General features: G+C 35.8%; 1 protein-coding gene and 1 long non-coding RNA gene across 2 annotated transcripts; one reads left to right on the plus strand and one right to left on the minus strand.

Moving 5' to 3' along the window:
- The first annotated feature begins 366 nt into the window (after window positions 1–366).
- Window positions 367–2,867, plus strand: LOC121769475 (D-aminoacyl-tRNA deacylase). The gene is made up of 8 exons (XM_042166293.1): window positions 367–691; window positions 823–965; window positions 1,088–1,151; window positions 1,434–1,486; window positions 1,728–1,783; window positions 1,972–2,046; window positions 2,225–2,404; window positions 2,477–2,867. The coding sequence occupies exons 1-8, from the start codon at window positions 403–405 to the stop codon at window positions 2,562–2,564; spliced, it is 948 nt and encodes a 315-aa protein (XP_042022227.1). The 5' UTR covers window positions 367–402; the 3' UTR covers window positions 2,565–2,867.
- A 4,787-nt stretch (window positions 2,868–7,654) lies between these two features.
- On the minus strand, window positions 7,655–8,441 carry LOC121768240. Its single transcript, XR_006043322.1, has 3 exons — window positions 8,352–8,441; window positions 8,098–8,218; window positions 7,655–7,877 (listed from the first exon to the last, which is right to left on the minus strand). It is a non-coding gene; the product is annotated as an uncharacterized LOC121768240 (long non-coding RNA).
- Between the last annotated feature and the right edge of the window lie 11,552 nt (window positions 8,442–19,993).

Here is a 19,993-nt window from a genome sequence, read left to right on the forward strand (position 1 = left end):
TTTCACTATCTCTCTTATTTATTAATTTAAAATTAAAACCTTTCTCATTTACTACCAAGACTATTTTTTATAAACTTTGAAGTACTCTGTCCGCGAATATGAGTATCTTTTTCATTTATTCCGTTAGCGGGTAGGAGTCATGGTTATTTCATTTAAAAATAATACAAGTGAGACTTATATCCCATTAACTTTTTTTCAATCCACTTTGATTAACATTTTTCATGTGTGACCAAGAAATGAGACTCTTAGTGGCGGAAGGAATATTATTTTGACTCTTTGAATACCTATTAGGTAATTAGTTTCTTGAAAGTGCTTTTTATTTATGCAGTTTCATGAGTATTATTTGACTTTAGCATTTTTTTTATATTTATATAAATTAGAGGTTTCCACATTCCTCTGCAAATGGCGACTCTAGTGGTGGCGACAACCGCCGATCCGGCGTCGATCAATCCGGCAAAAGCCCTTCTGGCAATGCCCGGGTGGATTCGTGGCCCCACCCTCGATGGCGGCATCAGGAGCTTCCTGAACGGCGAATCCCTTCGACTGTTGGAACAAGACAAATTCATCATCGAAGAAGACGACCTCGACTTGCGGTGGGAATCCGCCACCGGTGAGACTGTCTCCGAGCTCCTCTTTCTCTCCCGCCACGCCGCCGCCTCCACCCGCCCTGCTCTCACCATCCACCCTATCGGTATGTTTGAGTTTTGAGTTGAGTCCTTGATCGCGAATTGGAATTGAAATCGAATTGGTAAAAATGATAGGAAATTGAATTTATTTATTTATCCTTGAAAATTGGTTTGATGCTAGAAGCATGAGGTGCAGGGGTTCCTCATTTGAAGGAAGGAGATGTTCTTCCCCAAGGGGGAAGGCCGGGATGGGCTGCGCCGCCTTGTCCCCGTATAGGGCCTTGGCTCATGCTTTTGAAGAAGCTTGCTCAATCCCACAACTTAGTACCTGAATTTGAGGTTATCTAATTACTCATATTTAACATTTGAAATCCAGAATGTATGATTTGTTATTCTATGTTTCGACTTAGAAGATTGAGTTTGTTGATTGATTACCATCATTTTGTTTCTGTTGGATACAGATTACATTGGAAGCTACTCATCATGGACCTGTAACATCTAAGCCAGCTATGTTCATTGAGATAGGTATAAATAAAATTATGCAAGTAGGCAGTGGTTCACTTGAGAACTATCTTAAAATTAGAAATTTGAGAACTATTAGTTGGAACCACAAAACGTATTAGTTGGAGCAATTGATATATTTTGTCAAAGTTCTCATTTTAAGATAGTTCAGAAATGATTCATCTCCTATGCAAGCAAGCTTGGCAATAGGTTGTGTGCGCTTGATTTTATTTCTTCACTGGCTTCTCTATGTGAATCACACTTCATTTATGGGCTTCCGTGAAAGTTTTGCTTTACTCGTTTTAGGTAGCACGGAAGAATACTGGGGAAGATTGGATGCTGCTCAAGTTATTGCTCAAGTGAGTAAATGCTGATCCCAGTCTAAAAACTGAAATTCACGATGTAGTTTTAACTGAAAACACGCTGCAGCAAGAAGAATGTCTCTGACTGAATTTGTCGTGTATGGGTGTTCTCTATGTGAATACACTTGATTAGACTTTTGTATGTGAAGCATTTTCTTTGGTAATGCATGTTAGCATTTGAGTATTATATAGTGCTTTCAACCTATACGTTGTGATGACATTTTTCGTTCAATTTTAGTTGGTATGGGAGGGACTTGGTCGCGGAGCAAGTCCGACTGTTGGAGTTTGGAGCAGGTTTGATGAATACTTTTCTAGTTCTTTTGATATTTAATTGTCATCACTCATGAGTAAACTCACAGAGAACTTGACTCCTTTCCAATTGCTTTCTATGTAGATTTCGGGTAATCGAGTCATAACTTGTTCATATTCGTTCGTATATTACACATAAAGTGTTGTTGATGCATTTTATTCAATATTACCAGTTCGACTGAAAAGAAGAAAGTGCTGCTTGGTCTCGGAGGAGGACATTATGTACCCCGTCACATGGACATAATTCTGTAAGTTGATTGCCTCGACTTGTTTCGTACTTTCGGAACCTTCCTTTTGTGTGAATTTGGCTCATACCATATCATTCCATCAGGATTAGTTTTCCAAAAAGCATATTGGTTGTTGATCCAACACAATACAATGCATTGATCGATTTCTTAAATCATTATCGTCTTTGAAATACGACAGAAAAGAGGGAACCTGGGTCGGCCACCTCATATCTGGATATTCTTTGCCAATGGAAGATCCGGGGAAGGCAAAATTAAGCGAAGATATTGGAGGGACGTGGAAACAAGCCATCCAAGTTGCTTTCGATGCTACAAAAGCAGCCTTCCCAGGTGGGGAAATCTTGGCGCATCTTGATCACAAGTAAGTTCTCCGAGGATACGCTTAATTTCTTTCCAGACTCTGAAACGGCATTGTCCTTTCGTACCCGCGCAGGAGTTTCAAGGGCTGGCAAAAGAATGCCATCACAGAGTTCCTCAGCAAGCAGAATATAAAGATCGGTAAGCCCGTAGATTTCTGCTGATCCTTATTTAGGTCATTTGGTCCAAATCCTAGAATTTTTTTAGTAGGTTCTGAAACTAGAATTTGGCATTAGTTTCTCTCATATTTTTCTAACATCTGGTTTTTATGAACCTAAAAACATGTTTTATTCTCAATTTTTTCCTGATCACATACCAAGTGAAGGGAATGAGTTGGTATTTTCTATTTGTTTATAGTTTGGGCTTTTTGTAACAAGAAAAAATAAAACAGACAAGCACAAACTTTGGACATTGTGGCTTTTCATAAAAAAATGTAATGGTAACAATTTTATCCACAATATTTCTAATTTTGGCTCTTGTAATTTTCCCAATTTGAGGTTGAATACTGTGACAGCGACAATCTATTTGCAATGGACAACTTTTGTTATCCTGTAAGGAAACGGCTACATGTAACAAATCCTCATTTATTGTTTCATGTAAATATATTAAATCCTTCTTAGAGTCTACTTGTGTAATCAATTTATTAATATGGTAATTTATTTGTTTCAAGATGAACACTACACTTGTATTTTTTTTAATCAGTAGCTCAATTTTCTACTTAATTATAAAAATTTTAATAGCCAAGTTGAAGAACAAGAACAAGCTCCCTGGTTGTGTAAATTTTAAGGTTGTTTTTCTATTAAATCATCACGTGTTGTTTTTCGTTGTCTGTATATAGTGTGGCTAATATTATTACGAGAAGAGTATTATTTGAACCTGGAGAGAAATTCAGTATTTTCAGAAAGAAGGTGCTGTGACGTTATTGGTCAGTTGTGGGTATGAGAAAAAAAAATGTACCTTGTGACAAAAGAAAAGAAAAGCATAGTGATCATTTCAGTTGCTCATTTCTCAATTACTCCATCTATCCTCTAGTTAAAAAATCATTTTATCATTTTAGGTTGTTTATTATTTTAAAATTTATTTATTTATTTTTACTTCGTGGTATATGGATTTCACATTTCACTAACTTCTTAAACTCACAATCTATTATATAAAACTAATACTCACTTCATTCCACCACAAGTGATCAACTTTTAGTTTTAGGTTGTCTCACTATAGGTTATAGGTGATTGATTTTTTTTTTCCTTTTTGGCAAAACCAACACCCTTTCCATTTCTTATTTTATTCATTCCACATCTCTACTATTTTTCCTTCTCTCATACTTTATTCTCTCCACTTAATTCAATAAATATCATTTTCTTAAAAATCATGAACAAAGAAACTCTTCACTTATTATGGGACCGAGAGAGTATAAAAAATGGGTCTCACATTCGACTTACTTTCTCCCGTTACTTTTCTTTATAAAGTCAACCATTTTTTTAAAACTCGTGCTGAATCAAAATATGACTCTTTAAATGGTGGACAGAGGAAATATAAGATATCACTAACGTCTTAGTCCTCATGCATTTGTGTATCTCATTCTTTTGTTTTAAATGCTTCACGATCTTTAATTTCCGCTTATTTATCTATATTTATACAGATATAAAATGTGAGTTTTGAAGTTATTTTAAAAAAATCCATTAAAATGTTTTTTTTATTCTTATACTAATAAAATATACTCCATCCGTTCTCAAAGAGTATGAACATTTGATTTGACACAAAATTTAGTGCATAACTGTAAAAGTAAGAGATAGATAGAAAGAAAATGTTTTCAAAGTATTGTTAGTAGAGAATGAGTCTCACCTCATAAGAGGGAATGAAATTTCCAAAATTAGAAAGTTCATACTTTTCAGGAACGGACTAAAAAAAATATTCATACTTTTCAGAGACGGAGTGGGTATTATATTAATTCAAAATTAAAAATCTTATAATACATAACCGTTATAATTAGAAATAATAAGTGATTTTAAATTTTGCTATTTACTTCATCCATCCACCAAATGAATAGAGTTGAAAAAGTTAGTGGAATGTGAATCTCTCTTTTATATATTAGCTTTATAATAAAATATGAGTATAACGAGTTAGTAGAAAGTGGGGTTCACATAAAAAAAATGGAAATACAACAAAGTGGACAATATTTTATGGATGAACCGAAATAGCAAATGTGGACAACATTTTATGAACGAAGCGAATATGACATAAGAGAAAACGCCATTTGTTATAATAAAATAAATAATATTTAAAAGCTCATAATGTATTATTGTTACGATTAAATTTTAAAAGTGTTATTAAACGCAATAAGTGAGGGAAGAGAAAATTTTTATTTGTGAATGTGATATGTGATAATGGTTTTTCAAAATGGTATTTAACCTTATTTTATTTATGATTATTGATTTAAAGTATTCTCCCTGTCTCAAAGAAGATGATCCATTCCTTAGGCGGCACGAGAATTTATGCAACTTTATTTTGTGCGTGAAGTGGAAAGAGTAAAGTAAGAGAAAGCAAATAAAATAGAGAGAAATGTGTTTTCATTTTTAGTAATGAGTCATCTTGATTAGGATAAATAAAAAAGGAAAGTAAGTCATATTCAATGGAACAAAAGGAGTATTAGTTAATGGTTAATTGTTAATGTGTTGCTTTTAGGAACAGGATGATTTTATAAGTGATTTCACGTTCTTTAGATTATGTCTATAAATATATGTTACTATTTGCTAGATACAATTATTTTAGTATTGGTTGTTAATTTTTGTAGACAAAGGTTGTGGAATCTATACTAATCTAAAGTGTCAGTTTGTTGAAAAGACGTTTTTGTCCTTTTTGGCGGGAAACTTCAAAGCATTTGTGGTTAACTTTTTGGTCATTTAAAAAATGGCAACATTGGAGGAAAATTGGTCTAATAAAATGATAGTTTCCCAAGTAAGCTTTGGAACAATTAAAAAGCAACATTGAATCTGCAAAATGAAACGTAGAGAGAGAAGGGTGAGAAGAAGAAAGAGGAACGAGGAAAGAGGAAGAGTGCATCGAGGACTTAAAAAAAGAGGGGGGGGGGGGCTTAGCTACTGGCCGACGGGTGGCTGGGCTCTCGATCGGAACCGGAGCTCGGAGGGGGGATCGATGCTCTTTTTCCCTCTGCCGAGGCTGGACGACGGCGACACCAAGCCCGGCGGCGCCGGGTCGCCGTGGAGTGATGAGAGGAGACGACGGACAGTGGGCGCATGGCACTGATGATAGACGGACGTATTCCTACCGTCGTGAGAGCGAGCCGACGGACGGTGGCTTCCGCCAAGGCGTCGGTGCCGCCCAGAGCGGTGGTCGACGGGCGGCGAAGGGGGGATTCCAGTTTCACGTCAAGCTAAGGTTCCTACCTAAGCTGGAAAATTTGAAAGCGAGGCGAGAGATGAGAGGCGGAGTCCGGCACGGTGGTGGTCGGCGATGGTGACGGGAAATGGCAGTGGCGATGGAGCTAGGGTTTCGCCGATCCTCAATTTTGGGGGAGGAATGGATTGTGGAGAAGAGAAGAGAGAGAGGCAGTCGACGGATGGGAGTATATTTTTAAAATTGGGCTACTTTTTTTCTTTGTGTTAAATTGAATTGGACCACAAAAAAATGATGAACTTAGGCCTGGTTTTAATTTCGTTCGGGCCATCAAATTAATTCTTCATGTATTGTTATTTTGCCTTTTATTTGAGTTAAAATTGGAATTGTGCTAAAGAGTTTAATTTGCCTTCTATTTGGATTAAAATTAAAATTTTATTCATCATTGTAATAATTTCTTCTCTGAATTAATCTATAAACTAAATGGCAACACAAATATATAATTTAATTTTCATGCTATATTTATTTAATTAAAATATTTAATATTTCATCCTCATAAAAATAAAGACATTTTTTATATTCGATTAAATTGAATGACCGAAAGTTTTAATTATTCTTGAGTTTAACTGAATATTAAAATAATACTACTATTTTTATACGAAGTTGTAGTATGTCATTGAAGTGTGATTGCTCTATATATATTATATATTTTAATGTGTTTTAGTTAATATTTATTTTAAAATTTATAGTTAATTAATTAAAATATTTTTTGAATTATCTAATATGAGTATACTGTTATTGTACGTTTCTTATTCCAATTTATACTCTTTGATATTTACTCACACATATTTTCTTTATTTGTGTATTTATTCTAATTAACTTGTATTCTTTGATCCTTAGTTACACATATTCTTTTTGTCATTAATTTTATTGTTTTTACTCCACTTGGATCATAAATTAAAATTGTATATAAATAATACATTCATTAAGGAGTAGTAAATTCTTCATTTAGAGTGAGAGAAGATAAGTCCATTTTTTTTAAATCTTCACATTGCTTTGAGTTCTTCTTTTCTATATTTTTTATTATATTTTATATTCGTTATTTGAAACTCTTATGTCCCGTGCATAGCACGGAGGTTAATACTAGTTTTCTATAAATATCACAGCATCATCCATTTTTATAACGCCAAGAAAGCTGGCAATTTGCAAGAGCCCAACATTAGACATAATGCAGATTATCAATTATAAAAAATGATGAGGCCGCCTTCATGAAAACTCCATCATTGTCTATCACAACCGCATTTTACTAAATGATAGTAAAAACATAATTAACCGTTATTAGGGGTGAAAATTCAAAGAAAAAGATATATGGGCAATTCATATGATTACGAAATATCTCAAATGGAATACTTAATAGGATAAGCTCAATCAATAAGATTCGAGCTAAAGGTTCATACAATACGATTTATTAATCGTCAGAATCTCAGGGGGAAACATAATTTATTTTGCTTGAATAGCACAACGGAAATAATTGAACGCGGTTCCATGTATAAAGACATGAACCTCCAAGATTACTGTATAAACATAAAGATACCTCCATTTGGATCAGCACCCTCCAATCCATCACAGCTCAACCTGCACATTTAGAAATACATGCAAGGCCGAGTACAAAGGCACTCAGTGAACACATTGCCAAAAGATACAATTATACATTTAAAATATTGTCAAGCCATCAATCACAGTACTCAGGGGTTTTTCATAAAAGCTCGAGCTTAACTGTAACACCCCCGACTTTTTGACATCTTTTTAGCTCTTCTCTAAAGACATTGAATGGCTAGACAAATTTTTTTTCCGCATAAAGTTTGCAACGATCAAAGGAGCATTTGGATGTTTCCGATCGATCAAGAAGATTCTCAAATTTCGTTTAGTATAAAAGAACTCAAGTCCAAAATAAATATTGGGTCAAGAACATAGAACTATCATACAAAAAGTGTACATAGATTTCGGGCCTCTTCTTAGCAAGCCAAAATGTCTTCCTTTCGGCCCAACCTCCTTCAACCTTGGCCCATGTGGAATCCAGCCATTGGGCCCAATTCAGCCAGCTAGACTTTTAGCAACAACACCTGCATTGAGAAAACAAAGTCATTTAATACCAAGACCTGTAGCCATTCCATTAATAGAAATGAGACAGCCATGCTTTTCTAACAGATTGTAGTTGCTGCAACAAGGAAACAAACCTCCATTTAAAGCCGTGGAGTACAAGACTCAGTCTCAGTCTCAGCTCAAAGCAATTAATGAAAAGAAGGAATTAGCTACAATGTAACAAATAGGACAACCTCTTACCTGCCAAATGTATAAGCTGTTAGGGGACAGCTTGTTTGACTCCCTAAAGGACTGCCAGCCTTGCAGCATCCCCAAAGTCTCCAACCGATTGTCACCCCTTTAGCTAACAATACTCCTATGCCTGCAAGATAAATCCAAATTCAGTCAAGGAAAGTAAGGTGGGGGTGATAGTACCGAATTAATGTCAAGGAATCAATTTACAAAATGGAATAGAGGCCTATAGTTGTTCAACCGAAAGTGTAGGCCAAATATACCCAAAAGAGAAGCCAAGAATGAGAAATGAGCCACTTCCTGCAAAGTTTCTGCCCAATCAGTTTTATAGCACCGAGAAAGAGAGAGTGGAGAGTTGTTGAAGATGAGTACACCTACACAAAATGTCAAAAGTAGTTAACAAAGAGCCAAGGAAGAGTTGGTTGTTCTCAAAATCTTTGACCAAATCCCAACAAACTCCAGAATTCAATATATATAAATATATAGGTGCTTAGCTCCAATCTGTTTCCCTTGTTCACAAATCCTTTTATTCATCACTATATTACAGAGAGAGAGTGAAAGTAGGAAGAGGAGCAAGGAGTGAGATCAAGCAAGTAGTGGCAGCAATCAGTAGTCACAATCGAGAGGAATTACCAAGCAAGGTAACCCCACAATATCCCCTTGCATCATTAGAGAATACGCCATAGATAATCAAGAACTTAGAATCACATATGAGGAAAGTAGCCACTTGAGGTGCAGCCTTTCTGCTCAAGGCATCTGCTATGACGTTCGCTTTGCCTGGGTGGTGATTTATACCACAGTCATAGTCCTTGACTAATTCTAGCCATCTGCGTTGTTTCATATTTAGATTCTTCTGCTCAAAGAAGTATTTGAGACTCTTATGATCTGTGAAGATCTCACATCGAACTCCATAGAGGTGATGTCTCCAAATTTTTAAATCATGTACCACTGCCGCTAACTCCAAGTCGTGCGTTGGGTAACTCAACTCGTGCGGCCTTTGCTGGCGTGATGCATATGCGACCTTCGATGCATCTGTATACACCACATAGTCGATCCCTGGTTCAGGCACGACTAGAACTGGTGTGGTGGTCAGCTTTTCCTTTAGCAGTTGGAAACTTGCTTCACACTCTGGCGTCCAATCGACCTTAACTCCTTTCTTGAGTTGTTGAGTCATTGGCCTTACTATTTTGGAGAATCCTTCAATAAATCTCCAGTAGTACTCGGCCAGTCCTAGGAAACTCCGAATCTCATTGGGTGTTGTTGGTGACTGTCAACATTGTACGACTTCCACTTTAGCAGGGTCCACTCGGATCCCTTCCGCTATCACTATGTGTCCAAGGAAGTTCACTTCGTTAAGCCAAAACTCACACTTGCTAAACTTGGCATAGAGCTTCTCGGCTCTTAACGTCTCTAAAAGGGCCCTCAAATGATCCCCGTGTTCCTTCTCGTTCTTCGAGTAAATGAGTACGTCATCCATAAAGACTAGGATGACTTGTCCAAGTATGGGTGGAACACGCGGTTCATTAGGTCCATGAACACGGTTGGGGCATTTGTAAGCTAATAAAGCATTACAGGGGACTCATAATGGCCCTATCTGATGCAGAACAAAGTCTTCGGCACGCCCTCTTGTCGGACCTTCAGGTGGTGATAACTTGATTTCAAGTCCATTTTCGAGAATACGCCGACTCCTCGAAGCTGGTGAAGTAGGTCATCAATCCTTGGGCAAAAGGGTACTTGTCTTTGAGCGTTATCTTGTTCAACTCTCAACATTCCGTCCTTCTTCATGAAGGGTATTGGTGTGCCACATGGTCACACACTGGTCTAATAAAACCCAGGCCTAGTAGTTTTTTTGTAACTGAATCTTAAATGTTTCTTACTCCTTAAGCGCCATTGTACATGGTGACTGAGATAATATGGCTGATTCAAGCCACTAAAAATTTAATTATTTCGGCCGACTGGTGAAGCCATTTCTCGTCTTAGATCTCATCGTCAGATATAGGGCCATACAGCTTGCATCTATCGTAATTATAGCCATTGAGCTAGCGGATTGACCTCGGGACCTCCCGCTTAACTGGGGTAGTCTACTTTCATAGTTTTCAAGATACTTTTGTGCTTACCGCTATTCTTTTGTCATGATTTAGCACAGACTTTGTCCTACTCGTGCTTATCTTTGAATACTGGAATCGTGCAGCAAAGGTGTTGGCTTCTTTATCCAAACATTGCTGACTCCATGCTCTTTTGTTCGACTGAGCGATTCGTGGTACAATAATCTAGCATGACTTTCCAAAGTGAACTAGATCTCATGTCTAGATTAACACAAAACTCTATCGATAGTTCCTTTCTGGGCCGCTTAATTGGGGGTGTGGCTTAACATATCGTACAATACTTCTTCGCATTGTGTTGCTAACGTTTTGCCCTTGCTCTATGTCATAGGACTCCACATCCGTTTCCTCGCGATAACTCTTTAAAGGGAAAGATTTTCGATTTCTCTCCTCAATGATAGTTACTTCTCTACATAACATAACATTCGATCCTCTACCAGCTTGTTATCAGTGGTATGTAGATGTAGAATATTTAACGTTTTGTGTTGTTGGTTATGCGATGCTTCTAGTTGGTGTATCATTTTCTGCACGTGCCTCAATAGAGACGTACTTATCATGCGTATCTGAAAGGGATTAAGACTGTGTCTTTCCCGCTAGCCTTGTGTCAAGAACTCGAAGATTAATCTAACAGTCTTAACTTGGATAAGAATTGATATCACACAGAAGAAGTATGACTGAAAATTTAAAGGGCTCCAGAATACCCAATTGGACAAGAATAACATCTCTTGTTCAATTCATATGAATTTTCATCGATAATCGACATTGAAGGCAAGTTCTAAGCTCAATTGGGCTTATCATGTCCATTCAAAGAACTACGTGGCTCAACTGGTTTCAAATGAACCCATAGAAGTTGAGGCTCACCCCTGATGGGACCTAGAAAGAATCATGAGATAGGTCATGAAAACTGGATGGAAATGAATTAACTGTAAATTTCCATAGTAGGCTGCCAAATAGGGCAGTACAGTTGTCCAATTGAATTGAAAGGATCTGAGCATCAAGGATAGTGGTTCAAACATGTCACCGCCTAAGATGATCAACCGCAAAAAATTTAGAAACGTAGGCGATTGCAATGAAGGAACATTGATCATGTTTCGAGGACATCTTGATATGGAATAGCAAAATCACATCAATGATTTCATAGGTTCATTAAAAGCACTGCACTAATATGAACTATTTAGAAAAATCAGCTAGATCAGACCCGTTAGGAAAAAGTGCAGTATGCTTGCCTTAACTTCAAGCTGCAGAAATGAAAAAAATTCAGAGACTAGGAATAATACTCAACCCCGAAATGTCAATACGATCAACAAAAAACGTCAATAAGGGGTATTAAGGTCAATTTAGAACAAATTAGTTGTAACTAACTTTTGAAAAATATCTCATAACTTTAAACTTCGTATAACTTTCTCGATTTAAATTATTTTTTCGCACAACATATATCAAATTAAAGATAATTTCATAAGGATTCTTACGAGATCTCACTTGCATATGTTCCGATGTCAAAATTTGAAAAAAAATTCGAAAATTTTCATAAATTTTGTTAACAACTTTATATCAATACACGACACATAATATGCCAATACAATGCTTTTACAATGTCAATATGAAATTGTATTGACATTGTCAAGTCTTTGTGTTGATGTATTCCATACACTGTATTGACATTGTGTTTCTAAACCTAAATTTGATAGTTGTTATTATCTTTTTAATATTAAAAAATGAAAAACGAAATTACACATGGAAAATTGTAGACCACAAGATTTATAAAATCCTAGGGTTTTAAATTAGTTGTAGTTAGCAATTAAATGATGAGTTAACAAATTGTAGACCGCAAGATTTCTAATTCACCCTTAAATTGCTAACTACAACTAAATGGTAGACATTGGATCATTAAATTAAGGTGCAAGATCATTAAGGAACAAATATCAATAGTGTACAAAAAATATCAATTAAGGGTATTAATGTCAATTAAAAAAAAGTTAGTTATAACTAACTTTTAAAAAATATTTCAAATTTTTAAATTGTTATAACTATCTCAATTTAAATTATCTTTTACACAACATACATCAAATTAAAGATAATTTTATAAGGATTCTAACGAGATCTTACTTGCATATGTTTCGATGTCAAAATTTGAAAAAAAATGTAGAATTTTTGTATTTTTCGTAAACAGTTTAATGTCGACGCATCTAAGATAATATGACAATATAAACATATACAATCTCAATGCTAAATTGTACAACATATTCAATGAATCATATTGATATGTTTAATACACTATATTGACATTTTAATCCAAAACCCTGATTTTGGTGGTTTTCTTATCTTTTTAAATTTAAATATTAATAAAACGAAATTACACATGGCAATTTATAGACCACTAGATCTCTACAAATCTTATAGTTTTAAATTAGTTGTAGTTAGCAATTAAATGTTGAGTTAACAATTGATCACATCCCTATATGCATATAACTCAATTAAGTTAATCATCTAACTTTATAATCATGTTTAACTTATATACATATAAACAATTCTATTCATTACTCATGAAAAATAAAAATTATTCTTATGACACCCATAAAATATACTCCCTCCGTTCCATAATAGATGTCACACTTTCCTTTTTAGTTTGTCCCACAAAAGATGTCACCTTTCCATTTTTGGAAAAAGTTCCCTCTCACATTAATATAAAAAAATATATTTTCTCTCTCCATTTAACACACAAAATAAAACCTTATAAAATCACGTGTCGTCCCACAAGTGTGACATCTTTTATGGAACGGAGGGAGTATATAATATGCATTGAAAGTAAAATATAAAATGATGCATGTTTCGGGTTAGGGATGTAACAGCAAAAGAAATGACCCGTTGATGTTGAAAAGAGGGTTGCAGGGTACCCCGTACCTTAAATAGTGAAAGATATTATTTTAGGAGAATGAACATCGCTGTGTTTTATTTAAAAAAATTTTAGTAAACTAACTCTTGATGGTCTATGACCGTTGGTTTCTTTAGGTGTATACATTAATGGTTTTTGGATTTCTATTTTGTTTAGTGTAGACATTGAATGCTAAACACGCATAAGGCATGATTTACAATCGTAAGCAAATTCTGACACAATGGCAAGCAAAACAAACTCTTGCAGCGCTAATCTATTTAAATCCTTGGTACTCCCAAGCACTAAATTATAAATTGACATGCAATATGTGATGAAATTAAATTATAAAGAAGAATATGGAATTAATGACAAGATATACTATTTCAGATTACGAAGCAACCAATCCAACGCATGCAACCAATCATTTACACATTCCGAGGCACAATTTTTATGATAGTATGTGAAAAAACTTGTTATAGACAAGCAATGCCGAGGAGTTGCTCTCAACTCTCAACTCTTTCGGTGTCTGAACTTCAATTACGTACAGTCTACCAATGAAATAAAAATCTTCTTCCACTCTTTTCCTCTTTTCAGTATCACGCAAGGTCGGGAGTTGCTATCCAACTCTTTCCCAAAATCTAGCTTTACAGCTGAAAATTGACAATCAATTTAATACCCATAAGCAAGCAATGTCACATATTTAAACAAGCAATCTGCCATACAAAATCTGTATGGAGAAGAAATGAAAACTATCAATAATAAATTACAATCAGTCTTTAAATCTGAACTCCATGAAATTTAATTACAAATACATAAATTTCATTCGCAAGCTCATATAAGAGAATTTCTTCAATTGGTCATTAAATCATCTGGGAATCACTGACATGTAATTTAGTAAACATGAACAAGCAATATAACATATTCAGTCAAGCAATATGACAAACGAAATCTGTAAGGTGTAATACAAACACTCAATCACTAAATTGCAGTAAGTTATGAAATATAAACCCCAATATTTCAATTCCCATCACATAAGTTTAATTTACAAGAGAAGATGCAAATCTGTGAGTTCAATTAAACATGAAATTCGTGAAATTCAATCGCATATCAAAATCCATGAACTGTAATAAGCAACTTAACAATCACACGATTATAAGTAAATATTTACCATTTGCGAAATAAGTGAATTGGATGTCAGCAGGAACATCATTCTCCATGGATTCAGTGAAGATGGGAGATTTAATGAAGAATTGCAGAGATTGAATATCTGCGAGAATAACAAAGATTGAATATCTACGTAATTGAAAAAAGAGATTGAAAGTAGCAGAGCGTGACTTGAAAGAATTACACTGATTGAAATTAATAGAATGAAAGTAACACACGCGATTAGGAGAATTACAGAGATTGAAGGCGATTTTTTGCTTAATATTTGATGGATTAATTGCTAAAATTGAAGAAAGAGAGGAGGAAATACCATGATTTACGTTTGGAGAGAATCTGCTAGAATTTGATTTCCAATTATAGCCTTTTACATTTTTAAATTATTTTTTAATAAAATCGAGCCTGTACGAAATCTAACGTCTGTCCTTGATGGTATAGTGTCATCTTAAATGGTGCTGTCATTTTAACATAAACCTGAGTAGGGGTACCTTATATTGTTAACTTCCTCTTAAATTGTTAACTGCAACAAAATGATAATCATTGGATCATTAAATCCAGGCATATGATCATTCAGCCACGAGTATCAATGCAGTGCACAAAAAATGTCAATTAGGGATATTAGTGTCAATTAACAATAAATTATCTATAACTAACTTTTAGAAAATATCTCAAAACTTTAAATGATTATAACTATCTCAATTTAAATTATTCTTTTACATAACATATATCAAATTAAAAATAATTTTATAAGGATTCTAACGAAATCTCACTTGCATATGTTCCAATGTCAAAATTTGATTTTTTTTTTGGAATTTTTGTATTTTGTACATATCAGTTTAATGTAAATGTAGGTATCAAAATATGTCAATATAATATATATATATATATATATATATATATATATATATTCATTTCCTTTTTGTATCTTTTTTTCTATTGTTCTTTTTAATCTCAGCCCCACGATTTTGTCATCCGACGGTTAGATTGATGCCACGTGTCATTTAATAATGCAGATTTTCAGTTGAATAATGCACACCGACTAATAATGCACCATTATAGTGTAATAATGCAGATTTTCAGTTGAATAATGCACACCGACTAATAATGCAAAATTTTCGTCAAATAATGCAGATAATCACAACCATCCAATTCAAGGATCCAAGGGCTGAGATTAAAAAGAACATTGGACTGAAAAGCTGCGAAGGACCTTAACACACCCCTAATGTCCATACAAAATTGTGTTGACATATTCAAGGAGTCACATTGATATTTTTTATATACTATATTGACATTTTATCCGAAACCCTAAATTTGGTCATTCTTCTAATCTATTTAAATTTAAATAATAATAAAACAAAATTACACATGACAATTTATAAACCACTAGATCTCTGGAAATCCAATGGACTTAAATTAGTTGTAATTAGCAATTAAGGAATACGTTAGCAATTAATCATATTCCAACTGAGTATATATTTATGTCCAAAGCCTTTGTCCTAGAGGCAAGGAGCTTAGACATTATTGCATGAGGTGCCGAGTTCGAGCACTCTTGACATCAGTTGTAATTTCCTCCTATCTATAGTGTATGAGTTTATTTGTAATTTTCATGATATTAGACGCCAATATCCCATTTTTTTATAACGAGAGTATTATTAATGCCATATATTAATGTCTATGAAATTGACATGACACTAATTCGTTGAGTGGTACATCCGCATCACAATTAAGTAGAAAATCACTATACAGCAAGCTATTATAACGATATTTGAATACTAGAGGTGTACTATTAGATTGTTTCTTTTGGTTAGAGATCAGTTGTGTTACAACTTCAAAAAGTCAGAGACTGTTCACTATTTATTTTTATCAATTAATTAAAATTAAAAATCATGATATACTTAAATTTTTATTTTTATTGAATGTAGGGATATTTTTATTTTAGTTTTTATAAACAAATAATCTTAAAGTTTTACAGCTTTTTGTCAGTACAAATGATTTCTGAAATCCCAGTAGTTAAGGCTATTATAATTAAAAACACAAAATGATATGTAGGCCTAGAGAGAGTTGACTGGTTGGAAATATACCTCCTTCCATCTCCTAAGGCCATCTATAGTGGGGCGGAAGCGTCGTCCGCGCCCGACGCTTAGTCCTCGAACGAAGCGCGGATGATAGGAAATCGTCCGTGCCATCGTCCGCCCACTGCGGGCGACGCGGACGATGGCGCGGACGATGCAATGCGTTTTAGTTTTTTTTTATTGTTAAAATTCAAAAAATTTGTTATATATATACCCCAGCTTCACTTTTCATTTGTAACTTTTCGATTAACTTTTAAACTCTCAAATTATGCTATAAAATGGATTCCGATGGATACTCAAGTCCTAGTAGCCCGATGTTTGGAGATGGCGCACGGTGGCCGGGTACACAACCTGACAAATATCGGTCGTTCGACGCCAACACGCAGTACGATCAGGACTTAAGTACGGATTCGTACCGTCTCTCCGACATGGAGCCGTCTCCAACTCGCCCTGCCGCTGCTTCCCGTCGCTCCGCCGCCGCCTCCGCCGCCCCCGCCCCCGCCAGAAAGAAGCGGACCAAGCATCGGGCGCACAAGTTGCCACCTCCGACAACTTGTGAAGAGTACGCCCCCGGCCGTACGAACTACCAGCCGGATGAAACCTTCGTCTTGGCGAGGTGTTGGGTGGATATATCGGAGGATCCGATATTCGTGAACAACCAAAAGCAGCTCGCGTACTGGGAGCGCATCGCTGATCGCTACAATGAGGCGAAGCCGCCGAGCGCGTACAAGCGCCAACGAGAGCAGCTCCGCAAGCACTGGGATCAGGTGAAGAAGCAAGTCAACCTGTTCGCGGCGGAGTACGAGAAGTGCTCGAGGGATCAGGGAAGCGACGAGAGCTTGAGCGACGTGCGCGATAGAGCGCTGTTGTCGTACCAGTCCATGTAGGGCGACTTCAAGCATTTCAACATCTGGGCGCTCTTGAGGGACAAGCAGAAGTTTCAAGGCGGGATTCTGCACACCGGTGCGGCAAAGAGGACGAAGACCACCGACACTGGTGGTTACACGACTAGCGAAAGCGGAACTAGTCCGGTGGACCTTAACCAGATGTGCACTGAGGAAGAGACTTCTGGCACACCGATGTCCTCCCGGCGGCGTCCCATAGGCGTCAAGGCTGCGAAGAACAAGGGGAAGGTGAAGGCGACATCCTCCTCGGCCGCCGCTCCCCCATCGCCGATCCCGACCCCGGCGACACTTGCCTACGCGGATTTGGCAACGGCCTCGATGGCACGGACGTTGTTGGATATGCACAACGCCCTTATGAAGTGTACGGATCCGGCCAGAGCTGAATTCCTCCAGAGGTTGATCGATGAGTTGAGCAGGAAGTTGGGGCTTTTGTAGGATAGTCAATTTTTTTTTTATTTCTAACCCGTGTAACTTTTTTTTATAATCAATGAATATTTTGCCGTTCTTAGTTAATCGTTGTGTTTTTTCTAAGTTTGCATTTATATATTTGAAAACATTTAAATTAATTAACAAAATAATAGTAAAATGCTTAGGGCGCCCCACTACAGGTGGAAAGGGAGGAGGATAAAATGCTGATGTGGCGGTGCGTAGGGCGGGCTTTAAGGCGCCCCACTGTGGATGCTCTAAAAGTAAATTCATTTCTTTTTTATCCATTTATAAAAAAAAAATTATTTTAAAAAATGTCTTTCTATTTAATGGATAGGAATTCATTGTTTATTAACATATTTTTTTTATATATTTTACTTTAACAATTTGTTATTAAAACTTGTGACTTTTAAAAAATTTCTATTTTTAGGGAACGGACCGAGTAATACAGTAGTACTCCGTCTGTCTAGAATTTAGTCCTATTTGGTTTGGGACAAATTTTAAAAAATATAAAGACAAGTAGGTTGAATAAGTTAGTAGAATATGCGTCTAACTTTTATATATTTATATATATAGAGGTGTGATCAAATACAAACTCTCTAAAATACAAACTATACAAACTATGTCACCGGAGTGTACAAATTCTGTCACCGGAGTGTACAGATTCTGTCAGCGGGGGGTCGATGTCAACAGAATGTACAAATTATGTCACCGGGGGATGTACGGAGTGTACAAATTCTGTCGACGGGGGTGTCCAAATTCTGATTTTTCGATGTCAAAATGTTGACATTAGAAAAATCTCTTATATTAACCGTTGATTAATTGTATTAAGTGAGTATGATTAAAGTTTGTATAGTTTGTATTTTAGAGAGTTTGTATTTTATCACACCCCTATATATATATATATATATATATATATATATATATATATTAGTGATCTAGGGCAAGAACCCCTTAAACCTATAACTAGAGAACAAATCATAGCCACAAGAACAAGAAAATCAAAGGCTAGTATTAATACATGTAATTTTCTAATTTAAGGAGAAATTAGTTCTCTCAATCACAAATTTACTCCATAATAACAAGGCGGGGGTATAATGGTAATTGATTGCCAAAATTAGGTGGCGTGCGCTTATCTGTGGAGCTGCCTAAACAAGTGCGGCGGGGAAAGCTACGATGAGACCCAATACTTTGGCTCTCCGGTGAATTGCCGGCAACGACTTAATCCGCCCCTTCCAGAGAATTACTTCGGGGACTGCTTGATCCAATTCATTGCGGTTTCCACCCACGGAAGACTCAAAGGAGAAGTACGAATTGGTGGATGGGGATTATCTGTTTACGCCGGCGGGAGATGTGCACAGGGTCAAGTATTTCAAGGATACTGAGTTCTTCATCAAGTGGGATGGGCATTGAGACTTGTTTCTGGATGAAGATCTCGCTGCTGCAAATGCGGCCATTGATGCTGAAATTAAGGATTGATTATGAAGATTTGTGGTGGAAGATGGTTTGTTTGTGCTTCCTAGTAAATTCTTTCACCTTCTGTGAGATTTTCTCATTTGGATTTGGATCAAATTTGTGTTTTCTGTAATTTCATGTTTTCTGCAATTTCATGTTTCTGCAAAATCCGTTGTATCCAGAAAGAGTGAGATGCCTCAAGCCAAGAAGGAAACCAAAGGGCAATTCCACTAGCTTAGTTTTATGTTGATTGATTTGTTAGATCTTCTTGTTCATATGAAGATTAACACCCTATTTGTATTTATCGTTGCTGTATCATATTATAAGAAAACAAATTGTTCCATCAGTAGAAACGAAAGATGCTAATTTCGAATTAATCATTTTGTTCAATCAAATCCTCTCATCACAATTCACAACCACCACGTTTTATTTCATAATTATAGCATATATCAACTACTTTATTCTAATAGTGATGTGTTTTGTAAACAAGAGTGAAGTAAAATCATGATGTGTTTTGTAAACAAGAGTGAAGTAAAATCAGAATAAGAGTGATGCGTTTTGTAAACAAGAGTGAAGTAAAATCAGAATAAGAGTGATGCGTTTTGTAAACAAGAGTGAAGTAAAATCAGAATAAGAGTGATGTGTTTTGTAAACAAGAGTGAATTAAATCAGAATAATAGTGATGTGTTTTGTAAACAAGAGTGAAGTAAAATCAGAATAAGAGTGATGTGTTTTGTAAACAAGAGTGAAGTAAAATCATGCTAAGAGTGATGTGTTTTGTAAACAAGAGTGAAGTAAAATCATGCGAATAGTGATGTGTTTTGTAAACAAGAGTGAAGTAAAATCATGCTAAGAGTGATGTGTTTTGTAAACAAGAGTGAAGTAAAATCAGAATAAGAGTGATGTGTTTTG

Source organism: Salvia splendens, chromosome 15, assembly GCF_004379255.2.
Source record: "Salvia splendens isolate huo1 chromosome 15, SspV2, whole genome shotgun sequence".
In the NCBI taxonomy this organism is placed as follows: domain Eukaryota; kingdom Viridiplantae; phylum Streptophyta; class Magnoliopsida; order Lamiales; family Lamiaceae; genus Salvia; species Salvia splendens.

Coding starts and splice junctions, on each gene's coding strand:
- LOC121769475 (XM_042166293.1), top strand. CDS start 403: ATGGCGACTCTAGTGGTGGCGACAACCGCCGATCCGGCGTCGATCAAT. Junction 1,487..1,727: donor CTGCTCAAGTTATTGCTCAA/GTGAGTAAATGC, acceptor GTTCAATTTTAG/TTGGTATGGGAGGGACTTGG. Junction 2,047..2,224: donor CGTCACATGGACATAATTCT/GTAAGTTGATTG, acceptor GAAATACGACAG/AAAAGAGGGAACCTGGGTCG.